The 25,549-nt window shown below is 32.7% G+C and overlaps 1 protein-coding gene across 2 annotated transcripts in view; it reads right to left on the minus strand.

Annotated features, from left to right (window-relative positions):
- MCPH1 (microcephalin 1) overlaps positions 1-25,549 on the minus strand; it is a 332,832-nt gene that overhangs the window by 214,836 nt on the left and 92,447 nt on the right. For both annotated transcript variants that reach the window (XM_051975986.1, XM_051975985.1), the window contains 2 exons: positions 4,839-4,876; positions 2,367-2,529 (listed from right to left, as the gene is read on the minus strand). In XM_051975986.1, the coding sequence (XP_051831946.1) occupies positions 2,367-2,529; positions 4,839-4,876 (201 nt within the window). The remainder of the gene's footprint in view (positions 1-2,366; positions 2,530-4,838; positions 4,877-25,549) is intronic.

Genomic DNA, 25,549 nt, shown 5'->3' on the forward strand with positions numbered 1-25,549 from the left:
TGGAACAGAAAGCTTTGCAAGGGTCAGTGTTTAAAAATTACCCAATCTTATGTTTTGTAAATAAAAAGTTTAATTAAAAAAAGCATGGATAGTGATCCTGATCTCAGATTAAGCAAAAGCAAAAATAGATCTAATTAAAAGAAATAAGGAAAGAAACTATATTTTGCTAAAAGGTACCATAGACAATGAAGCAATTTTAATACTAAACATATATGCACCAAGTGGTACAGATCTAAAATTCCTAGAGAAGTTAAGAAAGCTGCAAGAAGAAATAGATAGAAAAAAATTACAGAGACCTAGCAGAAGACTATCTTTTTAACATGAAAATAAGAAATAGATAGCATCCCCATCATCTTGTCTACTATTGAAGTTACTGTCTTGAAGATACATTTAGTGAATATAGAAGGGGAGCCTACTTCCCAAAATTTTCATTCAATTGTAAAAATAATAATATTTGGCAATAATTTACTGAACCCTAAAAATAAAAGAATAATAGTAGACTAGTGACTTGTCTCAAGGCTATTTTTATCTGAGTCCCATGAAACATAAAGATGAGAAATGATAATAAAAATATGGCAATAACACACACATGTATACTATATGTGTAAATATATATGTGTATATATATTTATATACATATATGTATATGACATCATATCACAGTTTTAAAGTAGTTTTCTTAAAAATTAATTTTATTTTGTTAACCTTCTTTCATTTCTGGAAGGCTGATAAACTGCTAACTTTACAAGAATATGATGTGGAGAGACCAACACATCTATGGACATCCAAAATAAAATTTCAAAGGGCAGCTAGGTAGTGCAGTGGTTATAGCACCAGCCCTGAAGTCAGGAGGGTTTGAGTTTAAATGTGATCTCAGACACTTAACATTTCCTAGCTGTGTGATCCTGGGCAAGTCACTTAACCCCAATTGCCTCAATTTAAAAAAAAAAAAAAAAGAAACATATCAAAATAAAATTTCAGTTAGGGAGTTTTGTGTCTAATGGAATATGTTTCTTGCCTAAGATAATAATGATTAACACCAATAACCTACAAATTTAGTTAGCTACAACGTCCTTTTCTTGAAGAATGCCAGTCAAATGAGACAATTACTTCAATAAATACATTTTAGAATTACAATGAGGCAGTTGGTCATTCAGTAGATAAAAGCAATGGGCCTGGAGTCAAGGAAGGCCTGAATTCAAAATCACTCTCAGAATTTTCTTATTTCTATGACTTCAGGCAAACCACTTAAACTCTGACTGTCTAAAAAAAGGATCCACTGGATTCACTAGAGAATACACTATAGTATCTTTGCCAAGAAAACCCCACAGACAGTTGGTCTACAAGTCACAAAGAATTGGACATGACTAATCAATTGAACCACATCAAAAACTTTTAAATTAATTCATATAAAAATTAATTTCAAACAATTCTATACAGTCACACAATCTTGGAGTTAGAGAAATTCCCTCAAGAGGAAATCTACTCCAATTCATAACTGAAGTTTATAACTAATTAATATTTTAATTGATAGTCTAAAATTTAACAGGAACTTAAAATTGGTGCTAAATTCCTACAGTTATAAGTTTTCTACTCTTAACTATTAATTCTACATACTTGCTACAGTAGCAAGTCTATACACATCTAATAGCTAGATTATGACAGGAGAAAATGTCTCCACTTAACATTTTTCAGAGCTATATCTGAAATTTGTTTCCAGAGAATTATTCTACTGATTTAAATTAGGCTGGAATGAATATAACTCAGTTTTGCAAAATGTCTTTAATTCCTTGAAAGAAAGATTTTATAAATGCAAAATCTAAGTTGGAAATTTTTAAAAGTGCATATTAAAAAATTAGAAAGAATTGCAGGCAAATTAAATTTTATTAATATTGAAAACATTGAATGTACAGAAATGTTGGAAATTATAAACTATAGGTAGTTAGGTATATGATAAAACATATCCAAATAAGATTTTAAAAACATGTTTCATCTTAAGCAAATCCATTTGTAAAAATAACCATGGAATTCTTTTTGCTTTTTAAAGGATCACCAACAGTTTTGTTCCGTGTATATAACATTATTTCTGATTCAAACATGGAAGATCAATCATTTACTTGTAAGAACACTCATCTTAAGTCTATTCTAACCTTCATTTGGTTGTTGGCTAAGTAGCAATCCCAATGAAAGATAATTTCTCGCCTTTCTTTTCTCTTAACTTATACTCTTATCACATTCTTAGCTTCTTGGTTGAATACTGGCCCAAAAAATGACAATTCACTGAGAGTATAGTTCAAAGGAAGAACAGTATGTAAACTGCCCATTTAAAGATGTTGTAGATTAATAAATGCCAATACATTACTTACCCATTCATAAGAAACAATCCAGCAGCCACGGGCAATTCCCAACAGTACATTCAGAGTTCGACGAGGCTCCCCTGCAACTACATGAGTTGTAGATTCACATACATTACATGAAAAAGAAAAGTCCTTCAATTTGTCCACCACCTGCATGATGATATTCTGTTTCCTGCAAAACAGTATATTAAAAAACAGAACTTAAGCCAAATATTTCCTGCACTAGCATTTACATTCAAGTAATTTGAATAAAAAGAAAGCTAAAGCTAAATTGTATCTTTTTTTTTTAATTATGGAACAGAATTTTGATTTCATTGCTACTTATCAGTTTGGATGGGAAAATCCTCTTTACCTGTGCAGACTGGACCTTGCTCTGCAAACTAAGTGTTCTTGAGCTGGCTGGAGCCCTGAGAACTAAAAGGATTTATCCAGGCTTACACAGTTAGTGCCTGTCAAAGGCAAAAATTGAACACAATTCTTTCTGACTCTAAAGTTAGCTTTCTACCCACTATACTTGTCTCTGTCTCATGCTGAATTCTTCAAATTCTTAATTCCCCCACCATGTATTCATCTTTTTTTGGAAATACCTAGAAAGGGTGTAAAGAGTATGGAGTTATGTGAGGGAATAGGACAGGAAACAACAGTTTGATAAATGCCTCCTTTAGAGGGAACTGAGGCCCAGAAAAGTGACATGACTTGTCCAAAGTTAAGGCAGAGCTGAAACTATAACCTAGGTTTCCTGACTCTTAGCTTATATTTCTCCTATACTTAACCCTTCAACAATTTGAGATATTCCTTTCGATAGTATATTGTTTTCATAGTTTCAATATTATTTACAATTCTTGTAGCCAGAATGTCTTTACTTTTACTTTTATTTTATCTCTCTCTCTCTCTCTCTCTCTCTCTCTCTCTCTCTCTCTCTTTCTCTCTCTCTCCATTCTTATATCTTTATATCCTTCCCCTAGAAGGAACCTCAACTCTGTCACTCGTTAATTATGTGATTAACCTATTAACTCCACAGGTATCAATTTCCTAAAATATTAATGGTTGGCCTAGATGATCTTTAAGGTCTTTGCCTCCTCTAAATTTCTATGCTTCTATAGATATCAACGTTAGCACCTGTTAGTCTGGCTGTTACATGATTGACAAATGTCTTTCCAAGGCAAGGATGCAAAATGTTACAATGAAAACAATATTGGTTTTAGGACTGGAGAAGCTGATTCAAATAAATCAATCTTTGAAACTTAGTCCTTGTGAGACTCAGAACTTCATAGTGCCTCAGTTTCCTCATATGTACATTGAGAAGGTTAGCCTACACCGCCTCTGAAGTCTTTCCAAACTTTGACTATGTGATTCTGTGGTACTATTCTATGTAATATAGGAACTATATATATATCAAAAAGCAAGGAAGGGAAAGGAAAAAGTAAGAATCATGAAAGGAAGAAGAAAGAAAAACAATGACAATAAACGTTTTATTTGTAAGTATGAGATTTCATGAGTAGATAAGGAGTACAAAAATATGTCATTTAAAGAAAATTATACTTACATTCGAAGTCAAATAATTTCAACATTATTTCACTTAGAATATATTGAACCCGTTTAGTGATACATATGGAGAAAATTATAGGAATTTTCAAAAAAACATTAATCATGAACAGTGTTTTAAATATTGGCCCCTTTATTTCATGCTGTGAAATAAAAACAAACATCTTGCTAAAAAGTGTTTTAAATATACATATCTTCCCCCTCCAATAACGCCTCAATTTGGATTTTCATATAAATGTCATTACGATTTGATGAATGTCTCAAAATGTGAAAGAGATCTGTGGGGGGTAAAAAAAAAATCATATAATCCTTTCTTTGCCTTCCCTAAAAGCAGGATTTTAAAAACTGCAACCAAGTACAACACAGAACATGGAACCATATTTGTGTTGGATGTTCTTTCATGTGTAGTCTTTAAGAAGAATGATAAGGAGATGCCAGAAAATTAACTCTTCCACAAATATTCATATCATACTGCCTTCAGTGATTCACAGAGGAAACAGTGTCCTTCCAAATTAAAATGTCTGTTTCTTTAAGAGCTTGAAAAATGCATGTGTAGCCCAGGGAAGACTCAGAACATGGTAACATTTTTTACAAAGCATTTATACTTTACATAGAGGGGGAAAAATCAAATCCTTAGTTTGTGATTAATTTATGGGCATAAGAAACAGCTAAGTGTTGTAAAAGCACTGTCTTTTACTTCCCATATGACCCAAGAAATGTTCTCAGTTTTATTTCTGGTGTTTTTTTTTTTTTTTTAAACAATGACATTAACTGGCACAGAGTAATGGGGGCAACCATTTAAATCTTTACACAAGCTACATTCTTGTGTTGACTATAAATAAGTTTCATTCAGTTCAGCATGTGAAAATAAATGTCATTTATGTTCAGCTAACATTTTGCACAGAATAGGAAGTTATCAAAATAACTAGTACTTACTCAGAGGGCATGCTTGTCATGACTAATGTTCTTGTTGGCTAGAGATTTCAAAAGAAAAGGAATGAAAAAGAAAAGGTCAAAAATATGAAAATCATTTTTTCCCACAGAAACTTTAGTAGTTTATATCAAAATTATAGCACTAAAAAAGGACGGAAGAATGAAGGGCTGTTTCAGTGGCACAATAAAAGGTTTCATATTCCTGGAAGCGAAAACCTTATAAGGGTGGCAAAACTATTCAAAATGTAAGGCCTAAACAATCAGCATTAAAAATAATAATGTATACAATATTTTATTGATTACAAAATTACAATATAATATCTCATTTGAACTCAAACCCTTTAAAGTAGGTAAGTTGAGGAAATAGGCATTGAGGTTAAATGACTTAATTAGGGTTATAAAACTAGTATGTGTCAAAGTCTGAATTTGAACTCAGACTCTAACATTAAGTCTAGTATTCTATCCACTATTATCATTAAATGTCTACTATAGCCAAATAATGTGAATGGGATATAAAAAGAAAAAAAAGTAATAATTCCTGACCTCATGGACAATGCCTTTTACTATGGGGAAACACAAGTACATATATAGATATATATTCCACGCAAAATAAAACTAGGCATGTGGGAGTTTAGGAGATGACCAATTTCCCTCAACTAGTCAGCCACACCATATATACCAATTTTCTTTTAAATTTCTTTCTTTCCAGTGGATGAAAGAGAAGAATACATTTACAGGCCTGAGAATTACTTTTTTCAGAGATGTTTGCTTCTAGTGTTCTTCTTCTAAACCAGATCTCATAACTAGTATACAGGTTGAATTTGATTTAATTTTATTAGTTGTCTTCTTGTATTAGATTATAAGGTCCTTGAGAGCAGGACCAATCTTTCTTATTTGTGTCCTCAGCAGTTAGCATGTTGAATGGCATACAGTAGTTGTTTAATATGTATTTTACTATATTGCTTTAATACTTCCTGGAACACTGGCAGAGAACATCAGTGCATTTTTGTGTTCAGACATTTTCAGCTAAGGAAATAAGAGAAGCCGTGGCCACGATAAAATTCTCACATGAGAAAAAGAGATCGAGATCATGATTGTACTGATAGAGGAAGAATGATGTAGACTAATAAAAGGACTTGCTCACAGTAGAACAATAAATTAGGATAGAAAAGGACCCAGAAATCTAGATTCTCTATTTGATGTTTTATTTCTGTGATTATTTCACTTTGTAAAGTCATAAGAATATTCTTGCAATGAACATGCTTTAATCTAGAAAATGCTGATGTTAATTTTTCTTTTAGCCTTCTTGTTGAAACTGATTGTCAATGACATTAGGGTTTCCAGTCCTCTCTGTCTGGTCTATCTATTAATATCTGGAAAGGAAATAAGGCTGTGAATAGGGCCCCTGTTGTGGTGTTTGGGTGGAGGAAAGGGCAGTTAGTTCCAAGTCAATGAGAAACCTAAGTAGGATAGTATACTGCATCACAGACAGACATGGAGGAATTGTTTTCATAGGGAAACTTAAAACTCAAGATGGGAGAGAGAATGGGAAGGAAAAATATACAAAAGGCAGGAAAACAACTGAAACCAAAAAAAAGAATACTGCACTTCCACATTCCTCTGACCTACATAAAAAAAATCTAGTAGATTAAGTGTTCATTTAGACATTCTGGCTGTACAGCCATAACAATATCAGTGCCTCCTGGAGCTGGGTATTTAAGATTACTAAAAAGGGTTACAAATAATTACAACTCAGAGGGCACCAGCCACCTCTTTGCAGAGGCATCCAAGATGGGCTCTCTGAATAGCCAGAAACCCACTGGACATGTAAGTCTGAAAAAGATTCTGAAAAAGAATTATCTGTAATGCAAATGCTGAGTTACCTCTGGATTGACCTAAGTAGAATCAATCAAAACAATAAAGGAGTTGAGTATATTCTTGAGCATTTAGATTTTGAGAAATCTGAAATTTTGGGCAAAAAAAAGAGAAACAATGTATGAAAACACTTTGTAAACTTCAAAACAAACAAATCCTGTTATGTATGATTGCTACATAAATGTCAGGTTTGATGATGATGGTGATGCCAAATTTGCTTCTATTTGGACAAGGTTTACTTAATCTGCTTATCTTGATTGAATCAATGAAACTAAGAATTCTGACTCCTCCTATCTACAAAAAGTTAGATTACAAAACAGATACTTACATACTGAGTATATACAAAAACTAAGAGAGTATATAAACACTAATAGTAACCACAGTGCTCTCTGAATACATTTAACAACTTCATTTCCCACCATCTGCACTATTTGCTATTAATTCTACAAACATTATGCTTCCTTTCCACACCTCTCATCATCACAAAAATTGTTTCAATTTTGCGACTCACACCTCCTTAGTTATCCTCAGCAATAGCTGTTCCTCTAGAGGGCAAGAAGACAGAGCAAAAACACTCACATACTTGTGAACTCCAATGAGTAAAGATGCAAACACAAGCCTTGTATTAATTAGTTCTATTTAGTACCTTGTTTCAAGTTCTGGCCCAAAACATCTTCTTGTAAGATCAGATCAATAATCTATCAACTCTAAAGAGTTAGCAGTTTGTAAAGATTCCAACATCTCCCCCTTTCTTTTGTTTTAGAACATAAGGTGGTCATGACCTCTCTGACTTCTCAAGAAGGTGAGAACCCCCCAAAAAAGGTGATCACACCTTCCCTGACACCCCAGGAAGGGAGATGAAAACACCAAAGGAAATAGGAAGTCAACTCAGATTAGCGGGTTTCTGAAGGGGCTCACTTGAAACAGGTGATCCATCAATATGGGCCAGAACTTGAAACAGATATACATGGTATACATAAATCCATCAATATGGGAGGCATTACTCATAATTTACATAAGCACATAGCAATATAACACAGGCTAGTAGTAATGTAACAAATAACATGAATCAATATGAAAATTTAAGTACTGCAATAGTCTCATCAACAATTCTTCATCTCAAGGAATCCAATGATTCTTGCTGTTTTTTCAAGAACCAAAACAGTCTCATCTTGTGTTAGGAAATCCAATGATTCTTGAAGATTTTTAAAAGTTCTTTTAACAGTCTCATTGTGAGCCATGCTCTTTCAATGGTGAGCACAATCAGCAACAGAATCACCCGATGTTTCTTGGGTCTTCTCCTTTGTTTCAAGGGTCTGCTCCGTCTCTCTGCGATGGACAAGGCGAATACAGCTCGTTGGCACCCATCTGATTCCTTCTCCACATGTAGAGATGCAAGCAAACCCTCTCCCCCAAGCAGTTAGCCTATCTGGTCCCTTCCGTTCACCACTTTCTGGGTCTCTCCACATCACCTGGCGATTATCTAAAGATAGTGGAGCTGCTCGCACTGGACACTGCTCTTCTGGTGGGTTATAAAACCTGTCTGCCAGAACCAGTGCATCTTTGTCAAAAATCAAGAAGTTAATAATGTAAAGGGCTAGATTTAGTAGTTCTCTAGGGTTACCTGTGTCTCCCCCTTTCTTTTGTTTTTGGAGGAGTGTCTTAATGTCTCTGTTTCTCCTCTCTACTATTGCCTGTCCTTGAGGATTAAAGGGTATGCCAGTAGTGTGTAAAATCTTATACTGTGCACAAAAGTGTGCAAAATGTTTGGAGGTGTATGCAGGACCATTGTCTGTTTTTAGTGCTTCTGGCACACCCATAATGGCAAATGCTTGCATGAGGAATTCAGTGACCACTCAGGCTGTCTCTTTTGCTGCTGGTATGGCAAAAGTGAATCCTGAAAAGGTGTCTACCACAACATGGATAAAAGACAGACGACCGAAAGATTTATAATGGATCACATATATTTGCCCAGATTTCATTGTGTCTCAAACCACGAAGGTTCTTCCCTGGAGGCAGTATAGGAGCATGGAAAGGAAGGCAAGCTGTACAGGCTTTTTACATTCTTAAAGTCTACCTTTAAAGAGAGCTTAGTAGATTAGCCAACTCTTCATTTCCTATTACCTTCACTGCTTAATTTTGACTCCACTATCATCATGCCTCCAGGCTGGAATATCTCCTCATGTTTTACCTTCCTTTTGCTAGTTGTGTTCTTGCATTAGATTGTAAGCTCTTTGAGGGCAGGGCCTATTTTTTTCTTATTTGTATCTCCAGTGTTTAGTATAGTGTCTGGTCTATAACAGTGGTTTAATATTTATTTTACTGTATTGTCTAATACACACATACAACATATACATGTATATACATAATAAAAATATATTCTAGGCTATATATTAAAGGAATCATCCTATTTTCAAGTTGAACATTATAAACACATTCCAAACCTAAATAATTTAACAATATAATATTATTCTATTAATTAACATATAAGGTTTTAAAAAAGGAAAAATGATCACTATTTATTTCAAACAATGGAAATACACTATTAACATCTCAAACAGCATGTTTAACATCAACAACTATTAATCCTTCTATGAACTGATAGTGCATACTTAATATACTTGGTGAATTGTAGGCATACTTGATATGCATACAAAGTAGAGTATACATATATATTCCAGCCAGGCTGACCATCCTTGTTCTCCCTCCCCATTCTGTTTTTGCATTTCCAGACCACCCCACAACACTTCTGCTGCCTTCTAACCGTGGAACACACTTCTATCCCTCTCTCCTGTAGCTCAGTCTTAAACTTTTTCCACTCACAACCCCTTTTCTCCTGAAAAATTTTTATAAGATCCAGGGTACATAAAATAGGTATATAAATCAAACATTTACTGATTATAAATCATAAGGAAATGTATTTTAAAACTATTCTTTGATATATGTATTATTTATTAAAGATGAAAGCAAATTTCCATGCTAATGAGTGTTTACTTACACATAAAGAATTAAATTTTGGTATGATATTTGATACTGCAGGACTCAGAGAATTCAGAAACCTTTTTATTGTTGCCAATTTTTTTTGCTATCCCTATCTTCAATTACATGACCTCATGAGATCGTGACTTACAATTTAACAAGTTTTGCCATAGCTGAGTTCTTCTAAAAGCCTCCATTTTGGGAAGAGGTCCATAGTAACTAACTGAAGTAAATAAAGTTAGCTGACTCACCCAGGATCATACAACTAGTAAGTATCTGAGAATATATTTGAATTCAGGTCTTTCTAAGTCCAGGTCTAGTGCTTTTTCTTCCAAGCTACCTAGTTGTCTCCTTAACTAGGGAAATCTGAAATTTGTTTTTAATATTCCTGGGAATTTTCATTTTGTAACCTCTTTTAAGGCGTGATCAATAGATTTTTTTCAATTTTATTTTCCCTCAGTTTTTACGATTTCAGGGCAATTTCCTAAAATATGATGTCTAGGTTCTTTTTTTAAAATCATGTCTTTCAGGTAGAGGAATATTTCTTAAATTATCTTTCCTTGATCTATTTTCTAGTTCAGTTCTTTTTCCAATGAGACATTTCATATTTTCTTCCATTTTTCCATTCTTTTGACTTTATTTTATTGTTTCTTGATGCCGCATAGAGTCATAACCTTTCCCTTGCTCAAGACTAATTTTTAAGTCTTCAGTGATGTTTTGCACTTCTTTTCCCATTTGGCTAAATTCTGTTTTTAAGGATTTTATTTTCATCAGTTTATTTTTCTATTTTATTGTTTGGCCAATTCTGCTGTTTAAGAAATTATTTTCTTTAGTATTTTTGTGACTCTTTACAAGTCGTTAATTCTCTTTTCATAATTTTCTTATATTGCTCCCATTTCTTTTCCCAAACTTTCCTCTACTGTTCTTATTTGATTTTTAAAATCTTGTTTTTGCTCCTTCCCCTCCCCAGGAATTCTTGTTGGACGTGTGTCTGATCTACTTTTTTTTTTAATGGCTTTGCTTATAAAATTTTTTTATGTTGTCTTTTGAGTTTGTCTTGAGCTTCCCTGTCACAAGAGTAGTTTCTTATGGTCAGGTTAATTTATTATTGTTTTTTCATTTTTCTAGTCTATTTCTTGACTTTGAATTTTATGTTACAGTTGGGTTCTATTCAAATGTGGATCAGAAATGGCAGGGAATCACTGTCTCAAGCCCAGGTTTTTTTCACAGCTGGTTCTGGCAATTTGAAAGTTTTCAATACTTTCAAGATAGTGTGATCTGGGGAGAGGTATGGTCACTGTTCTTTTTACCCTTACCCAGGAAGACTCTTATTCTCTTACTCCTTTCTACCCTGAAATTGTAACTTAGAACTGGGACAAATTTGATCCTGTACCTAGACACTACACTGGAAACCCCAGCAATGTCTTTCTGATCAGGTATTTAATTCTTTTAGCACTTAATGAATAAGAGTTTGGAAATCATTAGATTAATGGCTTGCAAGTAAGGATTGTTTTTGCCTATCTTGTTATTTCCAGTGTTTAGATTGGTATTTAAAATACACTAAGAATTTAATAAAAACTTGTTAACTGAAATTGGTTAGGGAACATATGGATAAGAATTGTTTGCATATCAAAAGAAAGAAAAAAGTCTCAGTAGACCCCTAAGATTAGAATCTTAAATATTCTAGCAAAAGATAAATATATCAGAGAGTCTATGGTTGTTTTTGTTTTGTTTTGTTTTGTTTTGTTTTGATGGCCTCAGGGAAAGATAGAAATAGGAAGGAAAGAAGGAAAATAAATAGTAGGGGGGGAAAAAAAGGAGTATAAGAAGGGAAATCATCACACAATAGAGGTATATAAGATGAAGAGTATTTAAAAAGAGGAATAAATTGGAGAAAAAGGAATCTTACACACTTTGCTTTAATCAGATATTAATAAGATAAAAGGAAATTGAATACAATTATGCATACTCATAAACACATATAAAAATTTAAGTACAGAAATATATTAAATTCAAAATAGGAGGGACAGGACCATCGAAGGGGGAAGGAGACTTGAGAGGATAAGACAAATAACTTGAATAGTCATAAAATAAACAAACTTGAAGGTCAAAGAAAGAAACATGAAAGGAAAAATTAGAAGGAAAGAAAAAACAAACAAAAATCAAGGATTTGGAATATGTAATCAGGAAGAGAAGAACAATAGAATATGGTCATTTCATTTTCAGATCACAAGACATTTCAAGTATCAGGCAAAATCCCTCTCTTTTACCACATTTTTTTATTTGTCAAGAGAGAAATGGGATCAAAGACAGGAAAAGTTATAAAATGAAAGTATGCAGGGGAATGTTCAATTAATTGTGAACATGAATACATGAGCCCACCTATAAAATGGAAGAGGTTAGCAGAACATAATAAACAGAATTCAAAGCAGATAATAGTAAGACTATTTTTAAACTAAGGATTGCAAAGATACCCTTTTCCACTCACAGACAAACTTGATCAAAAGATAATCAAAAAATATGTTAAAGATCTGAATAGAATCTTAGAAAAATTAGTGATGACAAATTTCTGTCAATTATACTAAATAAGAAAAGACGAGGCATACTTCTAAATTTTAACTTTACAAAAACTGAACATATATTGGGCACAAAGAACCCAAAAATTCTAGAAAAGTAGAAATACTAAACATATAATTTACTAATTACTATGCAATAAATTATATTCAATAAAAATTAAAGAATTATGAAAGAATTAAAGACAAGATAATTCTACAGAATGTATAAATGAAAAGTAATATAAACTGATTTTCTTCCCCCATCAGGAAGAAGCCCAAATGGAAAGTCCAAATGTAGAAGTTAGAATCTATGGTTAATTCATCCTTCCTTTCTAGTTAGCATCTTTAAAGACAATCAGATGGAAGTGGATCTCTTCGATAAAGAGAGCCTTAATTGATCGAAGATGGACAGAAACAGCTACACACAGAGAAAGAACATTGGGAGATGAATATAAACTGCTTGCATTTTTGTTTTTCTTCCCGGGTTATTTATACCCTCTGAATTCAATTCTCCCTGTACAACAAGAAAACTGTTCGGTTCTGCACACATATATTGTATCTAGTATATACTGTAACCCATTCAACATGTAAAGGACTGCTTGCCATCTGGGGGAAGGGGTGGAGGGAGGGAGGGGAAAAATTGGAACAGAAGTGAATGCAAGGGATAATGCTGTAAAAAATTACCCTGGCATGCGTTCTATCAATAAAAAGTTATTAAAAAAAATAAAGACAATCAGAACAACCTTTGATACAATCTAGATGAGAATTTAGCTTTCCCAGACTATCTTGATTGGCATATCTTTGGACAAGTCTGAGACCTGGTCTGCCAGGTGCATTCCATCTAGCTCTCTGACCCTCCTTCTTAAGGATGCCCTTTTATGCCCTGAGGCTATTATTCCCCTTAAAAAGAACTGGTTATAATGAAGATCATTGCTAATTTCTTTTCATGTCTAAACCCACTATGAAGTACTCTCTTTCTTTTCCTCATAGAGCCTTGTTTTTAATCGGGTCTTTCTCCTTACTCTAGTTAACTTTGTTAGGTTCATTATATGCTCTTCCAAGTCTATTTCATATTTGCCACTCCTGGTGCCTATTTTAACACTTATTTTAGTTTGTAACTTCCCCTAGATAAATCTATCTTTTGCCAAAGAGAATGGCCATTGTGAATTTGTCATATGTTTATTTTAAAATATGTATCACTATACTGACCCCGTCAAAAAGAACAACTTATAGAAAGAATGGAAAATATCATAAAAATGAGAGTAATGAGGCAATATAAGGAAACAAAGTTAAAGCAGTTGCAAGGGAAATTTTTTTAAAATTATTATTATCTTTATTTTCCTTAGCAAAAGTAAGAAGGAAAAAACAAATGGACACACTGCTGAAAAAAAGATCTGAACAACAATAAATTTAAAAATTCCAATTAAGCAACTGAAGATTAAAGAAGAAATTAACAAAATTGAAAGCAAAAAAAAAAAAAAAAGAATTAATAAATGAAAGGAGTTATTTTTAAACTAATAAAATAAAATTTAAAAATAAAGGAGAACCAAATTGTTAGTTATCAAAAATAAAAAGGAAAATTCACAACTTGGGGTGAAATAAAAGAAATTATCAGAAATAATTTTGCCAAATTCCATGTTAATAAAATGAATAACTTTGAGGGAAATGGATGAATACCTACGAATATAAAATACCCAAATTAGCCAAAGAAGAAATATCCTACTCAAGTAACCTAATACTAGAAAAAGAAACTAAGTGATAAATGAACTTTCAAAGAAAAATGTGTAAGACCATTTAGATTTACAAGTGAATTCTATCAATCTTTAAAAGAATTGTTAATTTTAATATTACATAAACTGCTTGCACTAAGTGGAAAAGAAATAATTTTTCTAATCTCTTCCTGTGATACATATAATATACTAATGTCTACACCCAAGAGAAATAAAACAGAAAAAAATTATAGATCAATATTCCTAATAAACACTGATACAAAAATATTAAATAAAGTATTAACAAAGAGGGTACAACAACATATTTCTAAGATTATACATTCTAACAAAGTTCATTTTATTCCAGGAATGCAGAATAGGTTCAAAGAGGAAAGAAGGAAGAAACACTATAAATCTAACAACAATATATCAATGACATAAATAATGAAACCCAGTGATTTTATCAATAGAGGTGGAAAAACAATTTTGATAAAATTCAACACCATTCCTGTTTAAAAAGGAAAGAAAAACAAAAAGCATAGAAATAAATGAACCTTTTCTTAAAATAACAGATAATATCTATCTAAAATCAAGAATAAACATTATATGTAATGGAGAAAAGTTAGAGGTCTTTCCAAAAAGACTGGGAAAACCAAGGATGTTCATCATCATAGCTACTATTTTAAATAGACCAAGACATGTTACCTAAAGCTATAAGATAGGAAAGAGAAATTGAGGGAATAATATAGTTAAAGAAGAAATTAAATGGTTACTTTCACAGATGATTTGATTATTAGAAAACTGTATAGAGTCAATTGAAAAATTAATTGAAATTCTAAATTCAGGAATGCTATATAATGTAAATAAATTCAAATAAATCATCAACATTCCTGTATGTTACCAACAAAATCTAGTAGACAGGATTAATATTAAAAATTACATTCAAAATAACTACAGACATTTTAAATAATGTACAGTATATTTACAAAGGCAAACCTAATAAAAATATGAATCTAGCCATAAAACAATTTTTGTAGAAAGACGGGTAGATAATTGCAGAAATATTAATTTCTTATGGGTAGGTCATGCTAATATAAATGCCAAAATTAATTTATTTATTCAGTGTTATTCTAATCAAACTACCAAAGAATTATTTTGTATAACTAGAAAAATAACAATGAAATTTACAGTTATGAAAAAAGGTCAAAAACCTCAAGGGCAATAGTGACAAAAATAGAAAAAAACAGAGCTCCATAAGAATCAGATCTCAGACTATTCCACACATTAGTAATCATTAAAATAATCTGGTACTAGTTCACAAATAGGTTAATCAGTACACCATACAAAAACACAAATGAACACAGAAGCAAAGCATTTTGATCAAACTATTATCTCAGATCCTGGGCAAAAGACTCACTATTTGACAAAAACTTCTTGGAGAACTGGACAGCATTTTGGAAGATATAACGGATAGTTCAATATGGTATTCCAAAAGAAACTCCAAATGAATATATGACTTGGACATAAAAGTTGACATAAGAAGAGTAAAGAACAAATTAGCTTTCAGATCAATAGAGATAAAAGAGTTCATAACAGTGACAGTATTAAAGAAGATAAAATGGACAATTTCAATTATATAAAATTTAAAAGTTTTCACACAAACAAAACCAATGTGCTAAAAATTAGGAGGAAAATAGGTAACTAGGAAAAAACAATTACAGTAAGTTTCTCTGATAAGGGTTCCTTTCATGTATACATATCTGAATATATACAGATACACATATATAAATACATTTAGAATTGATTAAAATTTATTAAGACTGAGAGCCATTATTTAATAGAAAATTTGAACATAAAATATGAACAGATAGCTCTCAAAGGAATAAATCCAACCTGTCATCAACAATATGAAAAAATATTCCAAGTCACTAGAAATTAGAATATGAAACTTAAAGCAACTCTGAGATTCCATCTCATACTCATCAGGTTAACAATGATGACAAAAGAGGAAAGACAGATATTGAAAGGTCTGCAAAAAAACAGGCACATTAATGCAAACTGATGAGGCTATGAATTGACCCAACCACTCTAGAAAGCAATTTTGAACTATGTCCCAAAAGTCATTAAGGTATGTACATCTGTTGACCTACTTATGTCATAATTAGGCCTATCCCCAAAGAGATCAAAGAAAGAGAAAATTTCTAGTAGCCTTTTTTATAATAACCCCAAAATGGAAACTGAGGGGATGTCCATACACTGAGGGATGACTAAGTAAATTATGGCTTGTGAATGTAATGGAATATTAATTGCCATAAGAAATGACAATTGATAGGAAATTAGGAAGCCTCTATGAACTGATGCAAAGTGCAACAAGTAGAACAAGAAAAATTATTTAAAATAGTCTTTAAAGGAAAAAATACTCAGAACGCATTAGAATTCCAATCAATGCAAGGAAATTCCACATATCTTCTCCCAGAAAGAAAGAAAATAAAATATACATTTTTGGATATGTCCAGTACTGGAATTTGTTTTGCTGGCTATCCATATTCATTAGGAGATTTAATTTTTTTCAACTGTTTGGAGGTAATAGTAAAAGAAAAAAAGAAATGCTTAAAAAAATAAATTTTGCATTTAAAAAAATAAATTATACTATAGGTATCAAACATTTGGAATATTCATTAAGATGAATGAAAATCACAAATCAAAAAAGAACTTGTATGGCTTGACTAAGAACAAATCAAAGCCAGACTAACTATATTACTAGACTGTAGAATACTATAGGTAAGATTTACCTAGATTCCGGCAGAGCATTTGGAAAATATTTGTAGTCAAAAAGTTTAGTTCAGTTGGGTGGATTTGAAACAGGTCATATAGCTCAATACAAATGCTATTTCCTTTGGAAAGCTTTAGTAGATCTACCTAGTTGGGCTCTCTTTCCTTCTGATGTTATTTCCTATTCCTCCATTTAAATGTGGAATCCCTGGTAAAAGGTAAGTTCCTTCAGGATGTAGACTATTTTTTGTGTCTTCTTTGTAATATGCAGGATCAAGCACAATATCCCATATAAAGCAGGCATTTAATACAAGTTTCTTGAGTGGAATTAATGTAATTAACTATGAGCACAAATATGTAATGCAGTGCTCAAGAGTTGTTAGCTTGATAAAAACATCTTTGTCAGTGTCTTGGGTGAAATTTAACTAAAAATCATTCATTAGAGGAAATTTATTTTGTTCATTTTCATGCTCTATTGAACTTGCTAAGAATTCATTTTTCTAATTCTAATATTTTTCCTTGAGTTAGTTCACTACATCTTAAGATTGGGAGCCATCTCCAGCTGTTCTAATCTATTTCTTGCCATCAGATTCATATGGTGCCAGAGGAGTGAGTAAGGCTGGGGATTTTGCCCAGACAGTCTCACTTAAATTCAATTCACTTGCAGGTCATGACATCACCTTCTTGAAGGACCAGCAACTACCTGTGAAAAGGAATAGCTTCCCCAATGGGGACATAAATGACCAGTTCCAGCTGGGCAGTGCAACTAGCTTATCCTTTCTTTTCGTCTTTCTCTTTTTTCTGTCTGTCTAGACAGGAAATCATACCTTACTCTGTATACTCTGACCAAAGGAATATAAATCACTGAAACCTAGAAAAGTATCTTGGGGTTTACAGGCTAGATTTCTCTTTTTATGGATCATGCCTTAAACCCAAATACTCTGGCTCTCATTGATTGGCTAACAATATATCCTAGACTAAACCTCATTGGGTCATCATTTGGGTTCTTATAGCTCAGAGTGAGTGTAAATAGCAATTGTTTGTTTTGGCCAGAAATCCTGAGAGTGTTTCCGTCTTAGACATATATATATATATATATATATATATATATATATATTTTTTTTTTAAACTAGGTCAAAGAGCTCATTCTTTGCCTCATTTTTAACATTGAATGGGCATTGCCTCAGACAAACTGAGACCTGGGAAAGACCTTAGTTCAAAGAGACCAAGATCTTCTATTACATACAGAGCCATCTCTAGTTGTCCTAATCTGTATTTTGCCTCCAGATTCCCATAGGTCCAGAAAAGAGTGAGGCTGTTGACTCTGCATGGCCCTGCCCCAATTCATTTGAAAGTCAGGACTTCACCTTCCTGATGTCATGATACCCTGCAGCAGCAACAATAACATCTCTTTCTCTTTTTTAATTGAAGCTTTTTATTTCCAAAACATGTGCAAGGATAATTTTTCTAAATTGATCCTTGCAAAATCTTGTGTTCCAATTTTTCCCCTCCTTCCCCCCATCCCCTCCCCTAGATGGCAAGTAATCCAATATTTGTTAGAGAATATACCATACTATACCCTAAATAGTAAAAATATATGTTAAATTCAATATAGGCACACATAGTTATACAATTATCTTGCTGCACAAGAAAAATCATATCAAAAAGGAAAAAAAATGAGAAAGAAAAAAAATGCAAGCAAACAACAACAAAAAGAATGAAAATGCTATATTGTGATCTACACTCAGTTATAACACTCCTCTCTCTGGGAGTAGATGGCTCTGTTCATCACAAGATCATTAGAACTGGCCTGAATCATATTGCTTTCGAAAAAAGTCACGTCCATTAGAACTGATCATCACATAATCTTTTTGCCATGTACAATGATCTCCTGGTTCTGCTCATTTCACTCAGCATCAGTTCATGTAAGTCTCTCCAGACTTCTCTGAAATCATTCTGCTGGTCGTTTCTTATAGAACAATAATATTCCATTACGTTCATATCCCATAACTTATTCAGCCATTCTCTAATTGATGAGCATCCACACAGTTTCCAGTTCCTTGCCACTTCCAAAAAGGGCTGCCATAAACATTTTTGCACATGTTGAGTCCCTTTCCCTCCTTTAAGATCTCTTTGGGATATAATTCCAGTAGAAACATGGCTGGATCAAAGAGTATGCAAAGTTTGATAACTCTTTGGGTGTGACAACAACATCTCAAGACTAGAGAAATGCACTCACCTTTTGCTCATCAACTGGGGAATGGCTGGCTAAACAAGTTGTTGAATATGATTGTGATGGAGACTACTCTGTTCTATTATAAGAAATGACCGGAGGAGGGGGACGATGCAGAGTTAAGTGTGAACAAAAGGGAGATCACTGCATTCAGTAATTGGAAAGATCAATAACATGATCCAAGACAATTCCAAAAGACTTATGAAAAAATGCTATCTACCTCCACAGAGAAAACTGATGAACTCTATGTATAAATTGAAGTATAATCTTCTCATGTTATTTTTTTTTTTGTTTCTTTTGCAATATGGCTAATGTGGAAATGTTTTGCATAATTTTACAATATATAATTGTTTATAATTCTTTCACATATAAAATTGATATTATAGTGCTTGACTTCTCAGTGGGTTGAGGAGGGAGTGTGAGGAAGGGAGAGAATTGGGAACTCAAAATTTCAAAAGAAAATGTCAAAAATAAATAAGTAATAATTTAAAAAGAAAGAAATGTATCCCTTTCCAAGGATGCCTTGAATGACATTAAATTCTTAGAACTTTGCTGCTAATGTTTTTCTCCTCAAAAAATGTACTTTGTCCAATAATAGAGAAAGATCTCAGCATGCTTTATCAGTCTGTGCTACTATCAAGATACACAATGAACTCCACACAATATCTAAAATTTTAGGATGTTAATTCATAAATTTTAAATTCTATATATCCATTCCTATGTTCTACCTATGACAAAAGTTATCTCTGCTCTGTTCTGTATTATGCCCATTAGTTCAGCTATAAAGTAAACAATATGAAGACGTTTCAGTGGAACAGAAGCAATACAAAAAATTCCAATAATAAATACCTAAAGGAAGGAAGGAAGCGCTAGCTTTCACATATGGTGACAGAGTCTAGTCAGGTCATAGGAACTGGTCAAATCAAATCCCTTTCACTATACCATTGCATTACAAGAGTTAGTAAAAGACAGTATGGAAGCCATAAAGGTTCATGTCTACAGGGAAATGAAAATTAGCTCCCCCTAAAAAACATAAAGAATACTTGACCTAAAAGAATTATGTTGCTCCACTTCAAAGAGAGCAAACCAAAATTCTTGCCAGGAAGGACACTTGTAAGACATAGACAGTCTTTGAAATCCTATAGCCATGACTTCTGCCTTCAGAGTACCAGTATATATGCACCCAATGTTCAGCTTACTTAGGAAGACTAATTTACTTAAAGGGGATGGTGAGGAAAAGGAGATATAAGAGTAGCAAAAAAAGAAAACAAAATAAAAAATATATACTATAAAATAATTGTCATTTTCTGACAAAAACTTTATGCCTTTGATGACTTATTTCAATGGGTACTTCTTTAAAATAGGTATCTGAATTTGCAAATATTAAACAACAAAATCCCAATTTTAGAAAACTGAAAAAAATACAAAAAACTTCCCATCCACCACCCCCTTGGCCAAAATATGTTCATTTCTTTCCAAGAAATAAGATCGTACAATGCATTGGCTTGGTCCTCTAGTACTTCTAGCCAAATGTTGAAAAGAACAGAGGTTTAGAAAGAAGTGGCCCCAAGGGTTTTTATAAATGAGGGAGAAAAGTGCTATAAAATAGTATTACATGGACAAAGTCAATAAAAACTGAAACCATTTTATTTCAATATCTGGAATAGTTAAAAATGAATTATTCTTCTCCAATAGTATTCTATTCGTTTATCCTTTAAGTTTAGGCATTGTTAAAGAGTAAACTCTTTGTTACACAGACAATTCAAAGATGGAAAAATAATTACTACATTTCCTAGGAGAAAGTCTGAAAATGGAAAATAAAAAGGAAGATTTTTATTTCCCCAATAATCTGAGTACTTATGAAAAGATAATAATGAAAAATTTCTGATAATAGTTGTCACAACCTTCTCTCCAAACTCATATTTCTACTGTAACAGAATTAGACAGATATAAAATAATATCATCATAGTTACTCCTCAAAATACTTTTAATGGCACTATTATTCTTCTAGTCTTAAAATTTAGGAATCTTCTTTCTTCATCTACAGTCATTCACCAAATCTTGTCCAAAAATTTCTCTGTTCAACCACTCTGGCATCCCTTTCCATCCCTACAGCTTTCTCCTAATCTGGTTCTTGTGGAGATTATTGAAATGAACCCTTGTCGCCTTATTTATGTCTTCCATCAATCTTTTCAGCATATTACTGAGAAGATTAAAATGGCTAAAGTGCTGATTTCAGTACAGTAACCCCTTGTACTTCTTCATTTATGCACCATGCCTATCCACCCTCCTAGATTCCTTCAGCCCCAATTCTACAAATTGAAATTCTACCCATTTTTCAAGGTTCACCTCTTTCAATAAGATTTCCCTAATTCTCTCAAATTGGAAGTAATCAACTCCCAAGAAGTCTCCTAGAATTTTGTTTACAAAAGTTTTAAGACATTGGTAAGTCATTCTGATGTTGCATGACAGGGTCTGTGTCTTGCTCATTTCCATGCATTCCCTGCAATATCTAGCAAAATACCTTTCATTTGGGATCCTACATATACCTCCCTGACATCATGGTCCTCTTCAGGACAAACAATCTCTTCTGTGAATAGAGCTGCCCCATTGGAAACCCAACTAGTACTGCTCAATTAGAAAACTCTCCTATCTACATCTCTTCCTCCTTCCTTCCTTCCTTTCTTGCTTCTTCCTTTCTTTTTTCTTTCCTTCCTTCCCTTCCTCCTTATCTATCTCTCTTTTTCCTCCCTTTTCTCCTTCCCTTCCTTTTCTCTGTCCATAACAGAGCATCTTACCCTTACCTACAGATGCTCTTATAGAGACCATGCTTTAAACCAAAAGCACTGTGACTTTCACTGATTAGCTAACAATTAGTACTAAGCCAAGTCAAAATTGTTCATTGTTTGAACTGTGATTGACTCACAGTGAATGTAAATAGCAATCATTTCTATTTTGGCCAAAAAATATATATATATGTATATGATGGGGCTCTGGAGGGGAAAGTGAGGCAGATGGCCTCACACAGCCCTCCCTCACTTAAATCTAATTCACTTGCACATCATGGCAATGCCTCCCTGATTTCCTGGTCCTCTTTGAGAATAATGGACAACTATACATAGTTGTTTGAGCAAATGTAAAATAATCATTAACATAGTAATATTAATCCAAAGGAACAATAACCCCAAATAAGTTCATTATATGAGTATATGTGATTTAGTTAAAGAAGCTAGGAATGTTTACTCTAAAGAAGAAGAGATTTAAGAGGAAAATTAAAGTAGGATGACTTATTCTAGCCCTAAAGGACACAAGTAAACAATAATGATAATGATGACAATGTTAATAATATTAGTGAAAAGTCAGGGAGGCTGTCTGTCCTCAGAGTTAAGAAGACTTGGTTCAAATACTGCTTTTGACATCTATGGCTAGGAAAGTCACTTAAAATCTTACAGACAACTCTGTAAATTGCAGTTTAGCTGCCAACTGGCTTTGACTGAGGAAGATTCTTCACTAGAAGTTTCCAGTGTTGGTGAAATCATAGACCCTACTGCCATAATACATTTGATATTTATATAGAACTTTAAAGTTTATAAAATGCACACATTCACATTTGATTCACACAACAAGCTTGCAAAATAGTTACTACATATATTAAAATATTTCACAGTTGAAGCAATTTTCTATGAGCAGTTAAGTGACTTACAAAGAGATTATGTGGCATGGTCATAAAGCATGTACAATTTTAAAATAAAACTCAAATTCAGGTTTCTTAGGACTACAAATCCAACACTATGTATTATATTACACAACTTCTCAACTAAGATCAAAAGGAATGTCAGAAGGAACTAGATTTGAACTCAATTTGAAGGAAAACTTCCTAATCATCAGAATTGAATAAAAGTGGAATAATTGTTTCAGGAGGTAATGAGTTTTCTGTCAAGAGATCTTCAAGCATAAACTCAATGACTATCATGGCTCTTGTAAATGAGAAGGATTCATATTTCATTTAAGAACTCATTGAAATGATTCTCTACAACAAGACTGTAGGATTCCATAGTACTGACCTTCATTTACATACATTTTAGAGATAAAGAAATGAGTTCATTAAGTTTAAAATGATTCTGTCAAGGTCATGGTACTGTCACTTGGAAGTGAGAGCTGGAACACATATTTTCAAACTTTAAGTCAAGTATCATTTCCACTAAAATCTGTGGCCCAGTATGTGTGATATAGCTGATATAAACACTAAGGCTAATCCAATTAAGCAAAAAAACAGTATCAATCAACCAATAAGCATTAATTAAACCCCTACTGTATGCCAATCACCTATCTATGAATTGGGAATACAAAGAAAAAAAACAAAATAGTCCCTCCCCTCAAGGAATTTATATTCTATTTTGGGAAACTGTTTAGCTATTATTTTATGAACAGATAATATGACATTATGCCTCCATGAAAGGTTATTTCTCTCCCCTCTTTTTTCAACTTCTTTTAATGTGCTGTTTTTTCAATTAGACTGTGAACTCTTGGAGTGAAAGGACTATTTTTTGCCTTTCTTTGTATCCTCAGTGCTTAGCATAGTGCCTGACACATAGCGGGCATCTAAGAATTTGACTGGCTGATTAAAAGGAGAAATTCTAACATTCATTACTGTTACTCATAGTTAACATTCTGAAAGAATAGTGGCAGCATTGATTAAAGTGTTTTATTCCATGTTTCTTTTCCCTTCCTCTTTTTGTGAATTTTACTCAGTGCAATGCATTTTAAATTAGATGGAAGAATGAGACAGAGCAAGTATTTGTGTGTCAGATACTGTACTAAAAGTTGTAAATACAAATATAAGCAAACAAGACTGTCTTTGATCTCAGAGAACTTGCATTCTAACTGGGGAAGATCATACATAAAGAAAATATATAAAGATTCAGAGTGGGAGGTAAGGATAGGAATAGAATAGAGATGGCTGTGAAATGAGGTAGACATGGATTTAATCAAAATAAAATAAAACATAGCTGATAAGAAAATTTGGTTGCATCTGAATTTCCATAGATAAGAGGTAGAAATGATGGCCAAGTAAAGAATATATATTTCTTTTTTATTATATGCTGCTGGAATAAGCTATATTAATATTTTTAATTGAGAAAGATTTTATGTTTCTGTTATTTAATAATAAAATATCAGAACATAGTGCTTGATTAACTTAAAATCTAGAATGAAAATTTATAAGGAAATGAGCCAGGAGCTAGGCTATATAAACATATATATGTAAATAAAGAATAAATGTAAATTACAGTATAATTACAAGGTAATGTGAGGGGGAACAGTAAATAAGAGTAGATAATTAAGAACAAGGTATCATTGAATTTAACCCTTCATTTTATCAAGAAAGCAACACTTGAACTACAAGGATTCTAACATTGTAGAAGTGAGCAAGCATTCCAGGACTGGAGGATACTTCTGGAAAGATACAAAGACATGTGATGGAATGCTGAGTATGAGCAGTAACAAGTCGATTTAGATTTGGCTAGACTATGGAATATTTAAAGGGAACTAATATTTAGTTTGAAACATATATATTTCTATATTGAAATCTCTCTATATATCAAATTTTATATTTATAGTTTTTATATATATTTATGTATTTTATCTCAGAGTCAATAAAGAATCACTTAAGTTTTTTTGGTTGGTGAGTAACATGGTCAGATTTTTGCTTCAGATCATTAACTTGTTAACTGGGTAGATGATAATCTATAAAGGAAAGAAGACTATTGAAATAAAAATGAGTACTGAAACAGACTACCATATGGATAGAAAGATATATATGTAAAATGCTATGACAATAAGATAGACAAGTCTTTGCAACTAATAGGAATTGGGTGCTAAAGGGGAGTGAGAAATCAAAAATGGCTCTGAGATTGCAAACCTAGGTGACTATGAGAACGGTGAAACTTCCACAAAAAAAAGTTAGGAACAGGAGTGAATGTTGGTGGATTTTCTTTTGCATATGATGAGTTTGAGGTGTCTAGAGGACTGCGACTCAGAAGAAAAAACTAGGAACAGATAAATTTGGGAATCATTTGTCTAAAGAAGATAACTGGACACATGGGAGCCTCAAAAGTCTGCCACCTCCTTCTCCACATTACTGATTTTATACCAAATCATGTCAGATTTTGTACTAAAGGTATCTGTTCTTATGTCATATTCCCCCTACTAGACTGGAGTCGTTATGAGGCAGGGATCATGTCCTATCTAATCTTATCTTTCCTGTACACTGCATAGTACTTTTTACATAGGAGGCACATAATATATATATATATATATATATATATTTTTTTTTTAATTAATCAGGACTAGTCTTGCTCTAATATCTAAAGAGTTTCTAAATCTCTACCTTATTTACATCTGACTTAGCTTTTATCCTTTGTTTTCTTTCCTACAAGTTTCTTCCTTAGGATCTTCATTTGCGTATCTCCTAAATTCCTGTGTGATATACTGATTCACCATGGCTTCAAGTGCATGTAAATTAAAAAAAAAAAAAAAAAAAGATTACTTATCTGAAAATAGTAACAGGCCATCTCTTTACAGACTTACAAT

Source organism: Antechinus flavipes, chromosome 2, assembly GCF_016432865.1.
Source record: "Antechinus flavipes isolate AdamAnt ecotype Samford, QLD, Australia chromosome 2, AdamAnt_v2, whole genome shotgun sequence".
In the NCBI taxonomy this organism is placed as follows: Eukaryota; Metazoa; Chordata; class Mammalia; order Dasyuromorphia; family Dasyuridae; genus Antechinus; species Antechinus flavipes.